We start from the raw sequence: 14,274 nt of genomic DNA on the forward strand, positions 1-14,274 counted from the left end.
TTAGTCGATGAGAACATTCACTTCAAAGCACAGACATAGGGGCATTCTGATAACGCCAATTGACATGCTTTGTATCAAACATTTGGGAAAACAACATCAGCAAATTATTATATATCTCTATTATATTATTATCCAATAGCGTTAGTAATTCACTAAGTCTGTGTACTCTTGGAAAAATACAATAAGTAAACATTAATATTCCAAGAACAAAATACAATCTTTTTAATACATCAGGTGCGCAACTGCGCAAACAGCATATTCTCCATATTAATATATACTATCAAATTACCTAAAAAATAGCAACGTAACATATACGTGCAGGGATGGAGGTAGATGCAATAGCTTTTGCTTAAAGTACCATATGTATTTGTATTAGGAAATTCAATAATTAAATATGTACAAATACTTAAGCGAACATATCAATAACTAAGATGAGCTATGAATTTGATGATAAGTTCAGAACTCATAAGTATCAAATATTGGTGGCTCCTGACTTCTGTTGTGTATGTGACCATCCATAATACATAAAATGTTGAATCAGTAACTTAAAAAATAAAGCACGCAGTGAATTACTTACTACAACATGTTATATAAAATGTTATGGATAGTTTCAAGATGGGTAGAGGCAGATCGAAGAAGTATTACAAAGAGATGATTAGATTGTACATGATGTAATTTTAGTTTACCAGAGACGTGAGCGTAGATAAGAGGTTGTGAAGGGCACGGATTAGGGTAGAAGATTAGTATGTAGTAGTCTAGTAGAGCATTGTCTTGTTTATCCTTCCATACTAGTAGTCGTAGCATAACTCTTGTAGTTTCATTGCATTCAACTCCAATTACAGTTTGTTGTTTTTTGTACTTCGACTATAACATTATTTTGTTGTAATTACTACTAGTCAGAATGATTTATCATGCTTTCTATTGTATTTTATCATGACTTCTTCACTTCCGTTATTTCCCTCCTTTGGATTATTTTTTCCTTGAGCCGATGGTCTATCGAAAACAATCTCTCAACTTCCAAAGTAGGGATAAGGTCTGCGTACAATTTATTCTTCTCAAACTTGCTTTGTTGGATTACACTGAATATATTATTGTTGTAATATAAAGTTGAATTCTATTAAAAAAACTTATTTCTTGATTCTAGGGTCCCTTATATAAAGCACCAACTAGTTAGATGTTTAATATCTTCAGAGAATTAAGGAAAGAACAAAACCAAAAAAATGGTGCAATTTATTCCACATATTGTAGCTATACCTTATCCAGCACAAGGCCATGTTCTTCCATTAATGGAACTTTCCTTATGGTTAATCAAAGAGCTTGGTTGCAAAATCACTTTTGTTAACTCTGAATTCAATCATAAAAGAGTGATCAAGTCATTATCCGAAAACGATAACGTACAAGACAAGATAAGTTTAATTTCAATCCCAGATGGATTAGAACCTCATGAAGACAGAACAGACCTTAAAAAGTTAACAGAATCAATTAATGAAGTTATGCCTGGGAAACTTATGGAAGTCATTAATATGATTAATAGTAATGACTCACAAATTTCATGTGTTATAGCTGATGAGAATATGGGATGGGCATTGGAAGTTGCTGCAAAATTGAACATTAGAAGCGCTGCATTCTGGCCTGCTGCTGCTGCTACGCTAGCGTCTTTATTTAGCGTGTCGAAACTCATTGATGATGGAATCATAGATAAAGATGGTGAGCTACGTCCTTTCTCTAACAGCTTAAGTTTTTTCATCGCACTTTAATACTTTACATCACGAAAGCCTATAATTAGACGTTTGTTGCGGGATATTCTGTTTATAATTAATCGAAGTATGTTTGAATAATTACAAATGACGAAGAATGAATCTATATTTGTGCACGGAAGGAAGTTGTGAGTATCTATCTAATTTAGTTGTATGATCTTTAACAAAATTTGCATTTCAGGAGCTATATTGAGGGCAGAGGGGATTAAGCTATCACCAAACATGCCCATGATGAATCCATCAGACTTTACATGGGCTACATTCCCTGATCCAGCAATGAGGAAAATGATAATGGATCTCGTAGCAGACAACAATGAAAGAGTGAAATTCGCAGATTGGATCATTTGTAACTCAGCAAAGGAACTGGAGCCTGGAGCATTTGCCATGTTTCCTCAAGTGTCACCAATAGGGCCTCTTTTGGCAAGCAACAGATTAGGATCATCAGCAGGGAGTTTCTGGCCCGAAGACTCGAATTGTCTAAAATGGCTTGATCAACAGCCACATAACTCTGTCATATACGTAGCGTTTGGTAGCTTTACAATCTTGGATTTAACTCAATTCCAGGAGCTAGCACTGGGGTTAGAATCATCCAAACGACGATTCCTATGGGTGGTTCGAGAAGATTTAATTTTGGATGGGGACGATAGTGCTTATCCCAAAGGTTTCAAAGACAGAGTAGGTGCTAGAGGCCATATAGTGAAATGGGCACCTCAACAAAAAGTGCTAGCACATCCTTCTATTGCTTGTTTTTTGAGTCATTGTGGATGGAATTCGACTGTGGAGAGTGTAAGCAATGGGGTGCCTTTCTTGTGTTGGCCTTATTTTGCTGACCAATTGTTCAATCAGAGTTACATTTGTGATGTTTGGAAAGTTGGATTGGGATTTAACAAAAATGAATTTGGAGTTATTGGAAAAGAAGAATTCAAAAATAAGATGGACAAGTTATTTGGAGATGAAACATTTAAAAAAAGGGCTTTAGATCTTCAAGCAAAGGTTAATTCTAGTGTCAAAGAAGGAGGGAATTCAAACAAGATGTTTGGTAAATTTATTGACTGGATCAAGACTCAAAGAGGTTCAATTTAATTGGGAAAATCAGGGACGATAACTCTCAAGAATACAATATGGACGATTTTTAGTACTTGTTTAACTTGTGAACTTTTTTATTTCCTTTAGTTTTTGGTTCAATCAATGTCCCCATGAGAAAATTTTCATTTCTGTGATACGTCCAAGTTTAAAAAAGTTGTATCAACAAGTTAATTTTGTTTCTGTTTCCTCTTCTTTTTTTTTCTGAGAGAAAATCTCCTGTGTGATTAGACAAATATGCGAAAAAATTTGATCATTCAATCCAAAAATATTAAGGAATTGGTAGGCATATTAGTCCTAAAGCCTCACTCAGACTTGGATAATCATACATTAACGGGACCAAAGTATAGGCGGCAAACTCATTTTTAGACCAAATTATTAACTCACATTTTATACAATTTCGTATTAAGAGTATTTTTTTTATATATACTTTTTCGATTTTTCAAATACTATGTCAAGCCAAGACCTTTCCTACAAAGAAGCCACGGCTCAAGAGCTTCGAGCCGACTCCATACTAGACGAAGCTTCTTGTTGAGTCGGTACGGTACGTTTGCAATTTCATCAAACAAAACATTATGGTATCTCTCTGAGAAAAGAACCTACTTGGTCCCTTTGTTCCACAAGATCAAAAATAAAAAATGTCCAATTATGTGTAATCTGTTATCGCTATTGCTCTTCCATAACTGTTCAATCCCTGAAAATCCCATTACAGAAAAATACACGAAAAAAGTAAAAGAAGACGATATATAGTCATGGCAGGTTAAAATGATTGCCTTTTCTACTTTTATTTATACCGTCTACACTGTAATATGAGATCTGGAAGGATAGAGTTTGTTTAAAATCGAAAATCTAAATCGAAAAAAGTTATTAATTTATTAATAATGGATTATTGGATTAGTGGTTTTGACAACGGTTTTACACTTTTTTGTTATCAGGTTATCAGTTCTTAACAATTTGAAGTTTTTTCTTAACGGGTTAACCGATAACTCCATAGTAAATTAAATAATTATATTTATACCATTTTGTATATAAAAGTGTTTGCTTTTGAGCAAGATGTAACTTGTGAACTCATGTGCATGGTTCATTTGATTTGTCACCTTGTTTTTAAGTGATTNGCTCAAGAGCTTCGAGCCGACTCCATACTAGACGAAGCTTCTTGTTGAGTCGGTACGGTACGTTTGCAATTTCATCAAACAAAACATTATGGTATCTCTCTGAGAAAAGAACCTACTTGGTCCCTTTGTTCCACAAGATCAAAAATAAAAAATAAAAAGAAAAAAATGTCCAATTATGTGTAATCTGTTATCGCTATTGCTCTTCCATAACTGCTCAATCCCTGAAAATCCCATTACAGAAAAATACATGAAAAAAGTAAAAGAAGACGATATATAGTCATGGCTGGTTAAAATGATTGTTTTTTCTACTTTTATTTATACCGTCTACACTGTAATATGAGATCTGGAAGGATAGAGTTTGTTTAAAATCGAATTAAAATTGATAATCTGAATCAAAAAAAGTTATTGGATTATTGGTTTAACGGTTTTGATAACGGTTTTGAATTTTTTTGTTATCGGGTTATCGATTCTTAACAGTTTGAAGTTTTTTCTTAACGGGTTAACCGATAACCCGATAGTAAATTAAATAATTATATTTATACCATTTTGTATATAAAAGTGTTTGCTTTTGAGCAAGATGTAACTTGTGAACTCATGTGCATGGTTCATTTGGTTTGTCACCTTAGTTTTAAGTGATTTTAAATGTTTTTTTGTGTCAAATCTTAACGGTTAAACCGATAACGATCAATAATCGATAAACCAATAACCAATAAGCCAATACCTTAATGGTTCTATTAGCATCTCTGCAAACCGATAACCAATTAACTTCAAAACCGAACCGACCGATACACAGACCTAGTGAGATCTTATTTTTTTAATTTTAATTTAGAATCACAATAGTTGCAATTTGTCTGTTACTAGGCTCTTCTAGTTAAATTCCCTTTAATCTTCTTGATAGTTCAAAGACGAAAGAAATCCAAAATTGCACTTGTTATTTTGTTTGTTTTAAAAAAATTGTAGGGATTGTGAGTTGTGCACATGTTCCTTAAAGCGATAGTATTACTACTGGTAGTACTAGTTGTCACTGATGTCCATAACATAGCATGTGAGGCCATAACATGAAAGAGCAGAGCTGTCTGTTTCACTGAGATATCATGTGAAAACACTCAGAAAATTACACCCCACTTCCGCCATATTTTCCGGTACCACATTTTCTTTAATTTAATTCGTTAACTTAGTGTATAAAAATTATGTTCTATCGTATCAATTGAATTTAGTAATTTTGATAATAATAAAATATTGAATTCATCAAATCTGAAATTTAAGTTAGCTGATCTGTTGTCAGCTCTCACATTCAGTGAGCAGGTCTGAAGCTAAGGCGTGGCTTCTGATGGAAAGACTTCAGATTTTTTGTCTGCATTCTAATTCTATATATGACAAAAAGACAAATATTTTCGTGACTAAAACTTCTACCTAAATATAAATTGACAAATTAAAAAGTTAACTGTGTTGTTTTTTTAATATAAAGTATAATTACTACTTGGAGTAAATGAAAGAATTGAAGAATTAGTACACTATTCATGTCTAAACAACAATGCAAATCCTTTGGGTATTCATAATTTCCCAATTAATTAAGGCTATAACAGAGCTGAATAGTAACAAAATGTTAAAAATTGAACTACTAATATAGAAAGGTTAATTAAGACTTTTGTGATATACTAGTAATAACTATTTAATCCTGAAATTCAGCAACACACCTAACCCTTACATAGCTTGAATCTAATTAAAAGAAGAGAAAAATAATTTAACTCAAACGGAAAAGAAAGAAGAAAATTGAAGCAATTTTTTTATTTTTGCTTTCTGTTTTTCAGTTTTTGGGAGGTAAAACTGCTAAATGTTACTATACAGGATTTTGATCGGTATTTGATCCATAAAAATCGACGAGTTTCTGTAAAACGAAGACCTGAGTTCTGAGAAGAACAATGTAATCAGCAGTTTCTTTGAACAACTGGTCAGCTTTGATTTCACCATTGTTGGCTGGAATTAACTGCTTCAAAGCCTCCAATTTTTCAGAAACGGAACCGCCGTCAACGTCAACAAGATTTTGAGATTTGCATGTTTTTTTGTGAGTGGTAGATCTTCTTGTTCTTCTCATAGATAAGCTACCGGAGCTTAATTTTGAACGAGAACCCATCGGAATTGCTTTCTAAGAGAAGAAGAATTTGAGTTTCCGGTGGAACGGAGGGAGATAATCGTTAAATCTGTTCCGTGCTAATATAACGGAGAGAGCAACGCGTTTTGGGGGTTTAAGTAATGGAAGCTTTTATCATTGCCACTCCTTCGCCAATAAATTACATAAATACCATTACCACTTTTTGGTAGTCGCTCTGTTCTTATTTATCCGTTTATTAATAGTTAAATTTAAATTCCATATTTATTAAAAAAGAATAATAATTTATAACCCTAACAAATATTATTGAATACTTAAAAGGAAAAATTCTTTGGCCACAATCTCTACTTTTTTTAATAACATAAATTTCATAAGAACATATAACTATAAAAATCCTTATTAAATCCTAGCATATTCGAACTTTATCACATAAATATCTTGACTTTATTTTTATTTCAACTTTACTACTCTAACGAAGGTATATATGTATTAATTAACTACTCATAATTACTTACTTATTTAAGGAAGAGATAAAGATACTTAAACTATATGAATTTTGATTAACACTTTAAGATATATTTTTTCATCATATTGATATGAAAAGTTGCAAGTTATAGTACTTTTCATATAATTTTTTAATATCTAAAATTTAAATAATTTTAAAATATCGAATGAATGTAATGTAATTTAGCTTTAAAAATTAGTCAAATTGATTCTTGAAAAACACAACATGACTAGAAGCGAAAATACCGTAAAAATGACTTCTTTCTTCGAGGATTATCTTGGTGATTGTTACTTTTGGTGGTCTTTCTTTTTTGCTGACTCGGGATTCAAATCTGAAATCGTCTGGTGAGACATTCAATTCAAGAACCGGAAAATAATTTGTATGATTAATGCTATCAAATGCTTTATTTAATTGATAATTTGATTTGTAAATCCTTAAACATCATCATATCTATAAAAAGAAATGGAGAGATTGTAATGTACTACTTGTAAAAATCAACACAAAAACATACCACAAAAATTTAATAAATGTAATTTTAATTCAATTTTTGCTTCTGCATTACCTATCTACAGAATAGAAACAACGCATGTTAGTTGTTACTATTAAAAATAAAAAGGACAGATTTATTAAAGAATAAATAACAAGAAAATATATGACATCATAATAAGATACTATAGTTATAACTGTCAAATTCCTCCACTAAAATATTTCCAACAAATTTTTTGGACGCATGCTATTTGCAACCGTTTAATTGACGTGATAGGATTAAATAAAACCAACAGAAATAATTAATTATAAATTTGAGATAGCAACTGTATCAGAATTATTGAAATAAAAGTCGACATCAATTAATTTCTTAATTATTTCCTTAACGTTCTAGAGAAAGCACGAGCCAAAAATAATAAATGGCTTTAGCAAAAATCATTTCTTGCCAGAGAAGCGTTCATTAATAACTTCACATGAATTTAGGCTTATTGGCCATGCACAATTCAATTCGTAGTATCCTATAATTATTGAAAATTTTGTACCACACGTGATACGTACAAATTTTGTAACCGAAAAGAAAAAATTTTACACTCTTCGTTAAATTCTTGACTTTGTCATTTGTCACTCCTCGAGAGTCGAAAGTACTCATCAAGAAGCAAAAATATCTCAAAATTGTTTGAAAATTCAAATTACTAGGACTTGTAAAAGCCAAACTAACAAAATTGTAGGCCGTGTAGTTTCCATTTTTAAATTATTACAAATAATAGAAAGGTCCCAAAAAAAGTTAATGGTCCTGTTCATTTATGGGCGCATTTTTTTTTCTTGATGAACCATGACATTTGGGTTCTCTATAACAATGAGAAATGAGAATAGGTCCCAACTCCACGACGTGTTATTTTAATTCATGTGAAATAAGTACTTCTCTTTCACATGTTAACACAAAGTTATTGAGATTTGAATTCGTGACACTATATACTGAAATGGAACTTATTAGTATCTACGTACATTTAATATGTTTAAAGTTTATGATTTGATATTTATGTCGAATAGATTAATGAGAAGAATGAACTTCCTGGATACACTAATTAGGGCAAAGACATTAAAATTGTTTTTAATTTCGTCTTCTTTTTTTTTGGAATCCCAGGATAACCCGCAGCTGCTACAACCTCTACCCTTCGGGTGAGCACTTTGTGCGCACTGGGTAAACCCCCCACTGTGTAATAGCCTGCAAACCACACAGGAAATGTAAACCGCACTAGGCAAGCCCTATGCGACAGACTCGACTCAGAAGGCATTGAGAGGGATCAATCCCGGGTCATTCGTGTGGATAACCACCCTCCAAACCAACTAAGCCCTATGAGTCAAACTTTTTTTCATGAGTATGTTTTTTGTGCCAAATTAACAAACTCAAGAGAAGAAGAACTTGTTAGTTCTTCACATCCTAATGTAGTATATGTCTACCATCAATAAACATCATAAGGTGTTTTTAAATGAATGATTATTATTTTTGCATATTAAATAGTTAAATTAATACGGCGATATTTTTTATTAGAGATGGAAAAATCTCAGCCGCCCTATCATACTCTTCTCGATAGAGTATTTATTTGGTGAGAAAACTAAACCAATTTGGTTACGTAATTATTAGGGTAAAATATTATGTATCCAAGTTGACAAAGAAATTTAGAGGACAAGGCTTTGCCAGAGAAAGCTGGCTTAGATCACATGTGAAATGACGGGACCTTCTATTTTTGTACCCAAATTACCCTCAATAAATGTCCAAATAAAGGTTATACTTTTCCCTCTTAAGTCATTTTTATTATTTAGGATATTCTCTTGTAACACTCTTTTTGAGTCTAGCTCTTTCCCTTTTTCTTCTTTTGCACAGACTATTTTTATTAGATATTTTTCCCTCAATAGTCAATCTACTCACACTTAATATTTATACACGTCCATTTGTTAACCAGAGAATGTTAGTGCATGATAAAGTGTAGAAAATATCGTATCATAATACAGTAATATATGTAATGACAATTGATACATTATTGAGTGTAAGATTATGTTGGATCGTCGAGTGACGTTGAAGTTGACCATGTTAATTAGATAGATTGAAAAGGGAGCCGTTATTCATTTATTTTCATAACATTTTAGTAGAGAATAATCTAAAATTAAGGTAGACAAGAGAGTACTTTTTTTGAAGGACTATAAAAATGGTGAAGCAAAGATAAGAAAGGGCAAGAAAGTCATTGAATAGGGAAGAAAAGTTAGTTAGCCAGTTGTGTAAGGGTGCCATGTGAATGTGTGTATGGGCCAACAATGCCTAAAAAACGTACATCAAATGAGACCATTTACATGAGGAAAATCAAAAGGCCTTCATCTTCGTCGGTTAGAATCAAATTCAAAATTTAAAGCTTATAAATTTTTATAACGATCATAAAATAGTTAGGTTTTTCATGATCATTAAATAATAATGTCAGATACAGAGTTTGAACAAAGTTATTAAGTCCGTGAACACAATAATTATGTTAAGAATTCCCACATCAGAAAAGAGATGAGAATTTGGTCTCTTTATATGAACTTGAACAATCCTCCCTTCACAAGCTAACTTTTGAGATTGAGTTAGGCCCAAATCCACCTTTTCAGACTCCCTTCTGACTCGGCGACTGTCACATAGAGGTGGGCCGATGGAAGAAAAAGCACATGGGATATTGCACATGCTAAGGTAAGAGGCAAATAGAAGAGAGAAATAAAGTGTTGAGAGAGAGGGGGCATGTGACAATGTATAGACAGTGAAGCAGCATGAAATGTACAGCTTGTTCTGCACATTCCCTGCATTCTCCTCTGCTCTATTTCCTTCATTCTTCCTTTGCCTCACACCACAAATATTGTTTTAACTAACTCGATCTCAACCATATATATAATGGACGTAAAAAAAGTTATTCACGCTCCGAGTATTTATACCAAACAAATGAATAGACGCAATATCAATGTATTATGTATCTCAATTGTTGGCTAATAGAAATATGATTATGAGTTTTAAAAAATCACAAATTATTTCAATTTAGTCACATGTGAGCATGTGATTTCCTAGCTATCTATATACGGCATGTAAGCCACGTGTGACTAATGCTCGTGCTTTCATCTGTCATTAAATAATTGATATCTATAATCTCAATTTATTGTACTATAATATATTTCACGAACTTGTGATTAAAGTTGTCTTTTTCCAACTCAAATCCTCTTTTTTAATAATTCAATTGGAGTATTAATTAATTTAGTGCCAACCCTCCCTCTCCGCCTTTTATTGAATTTTTTATCGTATACAAAACTCTAGCTCTGCCCCTAATTATAAGAATGATAGTAATAGATCTATATATTCAGGTCCCTACTGTCAAATGTGATTTTGAATTTTGTTTCTTTTGACATAACAATGACAATGAACGCGCATCTCATCAAAAATTTACAATGTACAACTATTTGATAAAGACATATTGGTGAAACTTAACTTATGCATTGTCTAATTCATAAGAATTTATAAGGGCGTATATTGTTTTTATTAGGAAAATATGACACATCAATTGAAACAAAAAATAGCATTTGATATGTATATAGAAAATTATACCGTAAATAAGTAAAACTTATAAACCTAATTTATAATCATGTTTCGTCAAGTGAATACATCAACATCAGTTATGAATAGCAGCAGCAGCTACATTTACGATTCACCATGTGTTTCACTTGTCTGCTTTATTCCTTTTGTTTTTTGGTCGGCATTGTGCACAAGCTGAGCTACCTCCCTTATAATATATACTTGTTTATTATTACAAAAACATTTTTTGTAGAAAAGAATAACTAGTACTTTTGGTTGCTGATCTATGTATCACTTTACTTCAGTCAACATTTTTATATTATCACCTTCAATAGTACTCCTAAAAAATATTACTTATGATATATCAAACCATTGTCGTCAAAATATAATAGTAATACATGTTTCCATATTAATTATGAAGTCATTATTTTCCAACAGAATTCCATTGTTATGAATACACCCGCTCCACTCGGCCGGTTATAAGAAGGATATAAGTCGATTTAATCGATGAGTTCACGTGAATTTAATAAGTTAATAATCGGTGCCTCCTTTTTTTTGGTTTTAAACCATTTGATAAGCCCACTTGTTTTGTCCCGCATGCACAATTGTTTCTGCGTTTCTTCTTCTTTTACACTTTTTCCCCATTTGTCGTTTTGTTATACCTTTTACCTCTCTTCTTTTGTTCTTTTGTTTATTTTTATTCATTTTTCCTTTCCCTTGTAATGTTGCTATGCTTGCGTCGGAGACATTTCTATATTTTTCCTCAAGATTTTATACAATTTTTCCTACTTTATCTTTTCTAACAATCCCTTTATTATACTTACAATTTATACAAATTAACTAATTGTAAAATTTCATAATTAATTCAACTAGTATATAAATAAAAAATAGGGTATTTTTTAATTTGTAGTCCGTTTTGAAAAGAATATTTGTTTAAACCTTTTAATTCTTTTTTATTTATTTAAAACTCCATGTTATGAAATTAAAATCAGATAAACAAATTGAAACGAATAAAATTATAAAAGCACATTAAAGTAATTAAAAGGTAATAACATAAAGTTCGTCTAATATGTCATATCTTACATTTATTGTAGCGTTAGCCAAATTTTGGGAGGCGGAATGATTTTGTTCAAGCACATTGGGCGGACTTGTGAAGTATGTGGGCTGACAAATGACAACAGATACCATATATGGGCCATAATGTCAAGAGCCTTCTAATTCTTGGTCCATAATATTAGTGTAAATTTTATAGTAAAAATTAGGCAAATGACATACTATAAGAAATAAATTACTTCCTTTCCCTACTCTTTCATTAATTACCAAAAATTTCCTTTTTTAGTGTTTTTCAGATACATAATATAGCAGTGTGGATACTTAATATAGTAGCGCGGATACTTTAATTAATAACAGGCGGATACTTAAATTATTAAGTTGTTAGCAGCACGGATACTTAATTAACGGGCGGATGCATAATATAGCAGCACGGATACTTAAATTATTAAGTTGTTAGCAGCACGGATACTTAATTAATGGGCGGATGCANTGCGTTTGTGTTTGTATAAAGCGAGAGAAAATTGTATATATACATATATTTTCGTTCCTCTCTCTCCCCTCTCCTAGATCTCGCTCGCCACTCTCCCAAATCTCGCTCTCTCACTTTATACAAAAACGCAAATGTATAAAATGCGTGAAAATTGTATATATACATATATTTTTGTTCTCCTCTCTCCCCTCTCCCAGATCTCACTCGCCACTCTCCCAGATCTCGCTCGCTCACTCGTCTCTCTCATTTTATACAATTGATCTTTTTATATATGTATACCAAAGCAGATTATACAACTGCTTTCTTTTGTATATGTATAGCGAAATATACATATTTATGTTTGCTATGGAGCGCAATTATGCAAAGTTTGCTATAACATACAAATATGAATTTTGTGTTTGCTATATGTGAAAGTTGCTCAATTTTATATATGTAATATATTATAGTAATAATTTCAAGCTATAGCAGTAGATTTAGACTTTCAAGTTATAACATTAAAAATTTTAGGTTCTAACAAATAATATTTTTTTAAAAAAACTGTTTTCAATAATTGAAAAAAGTAATTTAAATAAAATAAAGAGATAAAAGAAAAATGAAAAAAAAAATGGTTTTTAATGAAAACAAGTAATAAACTGAAATTGTGGTGTTAATTTAATTTAAATTTATTGTAGATAATTAATAAATAGCACGAATTAAGGGATTTAAACTAATTAAGATTATTTAGTATCCTTAATTCACTCAAATTAGTTAAAATCAAATAGAAATTCAGATTTTATCTTCTTTTTTTTCAACCTTTCTCTCTCTTCAATTTGCAACAAAAAAATTTCAACGTTTTTCTCTTCAATTTTCAACAAAAAAAATCTCACATTCGAGTAATTGAAGTTTTTTTCATCTTTGAAAATTCTTGATTTTGTTGTGATGGATAACTACGTATCAATTTTAATTAAACATGGTGAAAGATGGGATCATTCGGGTTAGTATTTATTATTGTTTAACGTTTGTTTTAGAATGATAGCGAAATGAAACAAAAATGATCAAAACTGTCGATTAATTGAAGGTAGAGTCATATTTTGTTAACTGTTGATATCATATTATGTTTACTGTTGTGAAATGTAAAAAAATTAGTGTTTTTTTTTATTTGTTTATTTTGTATACGGTTGTTGTTTTGTGAAATTATAAATTTAATGTGATTTTATGAATAAATTAAATGAAATTTGTATGAAAGTGTGCTAATTATTCAATAAAAATAATTTAATTATAATGTTGACGAATTTATGAAAATTTATTTTATTTGATAATGAATTTGATAGTATAAGTCGAATGAATTATGTATGAAAAGTGTGTTAAGAAATATGTAAAAAAAAAATAATTGAAATTCTTGACGAAGTGTATTACAAGTGTTTTAAATTGGTATTAAATGTGAAATTGTTGAGTTTATATTAGTTTTGTTATTTTTGTATAAAGTTGGGTGACAGTAATTAATTATTTGGGAAGAGAAATTTATATAATTTGAATGAATAATCGTTTTGTATGAAATGTGTATTAAATGAGTATGAAAATGTGTAAATTTGGTATGAATGATGATTGTTGTATGAAATGTGTATTAAGTGAGTATTAAATGTGAAATATTATGTTTTGTATGAAATTTGTTTTGTAATGTATTGTCTGAATGATATTTGTATGAAAAAATAATGACGAGTGTGTATAATTTTGTTGTTATTATAATGATTTTTATGGATGAAATTTGTATTGTCTTTGGAATGAAAAGTTAATATTATTTAACATATTTCAAATTGATTTGTATAATGTTAGACTAATTGTTATTATTTTTAATGAAACAGAGAATTATGTTGATTTTCAAATGAAATGAATTATATATGAAAGAGGGTTGCTGATGTGAAATTCAAAAGGTCCAAAGTTACTTGCAGTAGATGTTGTCAAGTTGGCCACAACATGAAACATGTTCAAATTATCCTGTGCAAAACTAATGACTGTTTATTTGTTTAGACTATATATAATTTTTATTTTATTTTGTCGTTTAGATTAATGTTTTGTTTTGATATGAAACATAATTGGTTATAAACTTAGT

The 14,274-nt window shown here is 30.8% G+C and overlaps 2 protein-coding genes across 2 annotated transcripts; one reads left to right on the forward strand and one right to left on the reverse strand.

The window, feature by feature from the left end:
* Window positions 1-1,201: 1,201 nt before the first annotated feature.
* On the forward strand, window positions 1,202-2,847 carry LOC125846503 (UDP-glycosyltransferase 83A1-like). Its single transcript, XM_049525945.1, has 2 exons — window positions 1,202-1,707; window positions 1,939-2,847. Exons 1-2 carry the CDS (start codon window positions 1,221-1,223, stop codon window positions 2,838-2,840), a joined length of 1,389 nt encoding a protein of 462 aa, XP_049381902.1. The 5' UTR covers window positions 1,202-1,220; the 3' UTR covers window positions 2,841-2,847.
* Window positions 2,848-4,128: 1,281 nt separating this feature from the next.
* On the reverse strand, window positions 4,129-6,089 carry LOC125847480 (uncharacterized). The gene is made up of 2 exons (XM_049527090.1): window positions 5,802-6,089; window positions 4,129-4,176 (listed from the first exon to the last, which is right to left on the reverse strand). Exons 1-2 carry the CDS (start codon window positions 6,087-6,089, stop codon window positions 4,129-4,131), a joined length of 336 nt encoding a protein of 111 aa, XP_049383047.1.
* Window positions 6,090-14,274: the final 8,185 nt, after the last annotated feature.

Source organism: Solanum stenotomum, chromosome 12 (assembly GCF_019186545.1).
Source record: "Solanum stenotomum isolate F172 chromosome 12, ASM1918654v1, whole genome shotgun sequence".
NCBI lineage: Eukaryota > Viridiplantae > Streptophyta > Magnoliopsida > Solanales > Solanaceae > Solanum > Solanum stenotomum.

Coding starts and splice junctions, on each gene's coding strand:
- LOC125846503 (XM_049525945.1), top strand. CDS start 1,221: ATGGTGCAATTTATTCCACATATTGTAGCTATACCTTATCCAGCACAA. Junction 1,708..1,938: donor TGGAATCATAGATAAAGATG/GTGAGCTACGTC, acceptor TTTGCATTTCAG/GAGCTATATTGAGGGCAGAG.
- LOC125847480 (XM_049527090.1), bottom strand. CDS start 6,089: ATGGGTTCTCGTTCAAAATTAAGCTCCGGTAGCTTATCTATGAGAAGA. Junction 4,177..5,801: donor CAAATACCGATCAAAATCCT/GTATAGTAACAT, acceptor TGGGATTTTCAG/GGATTGAGCAGTTATGGAAG.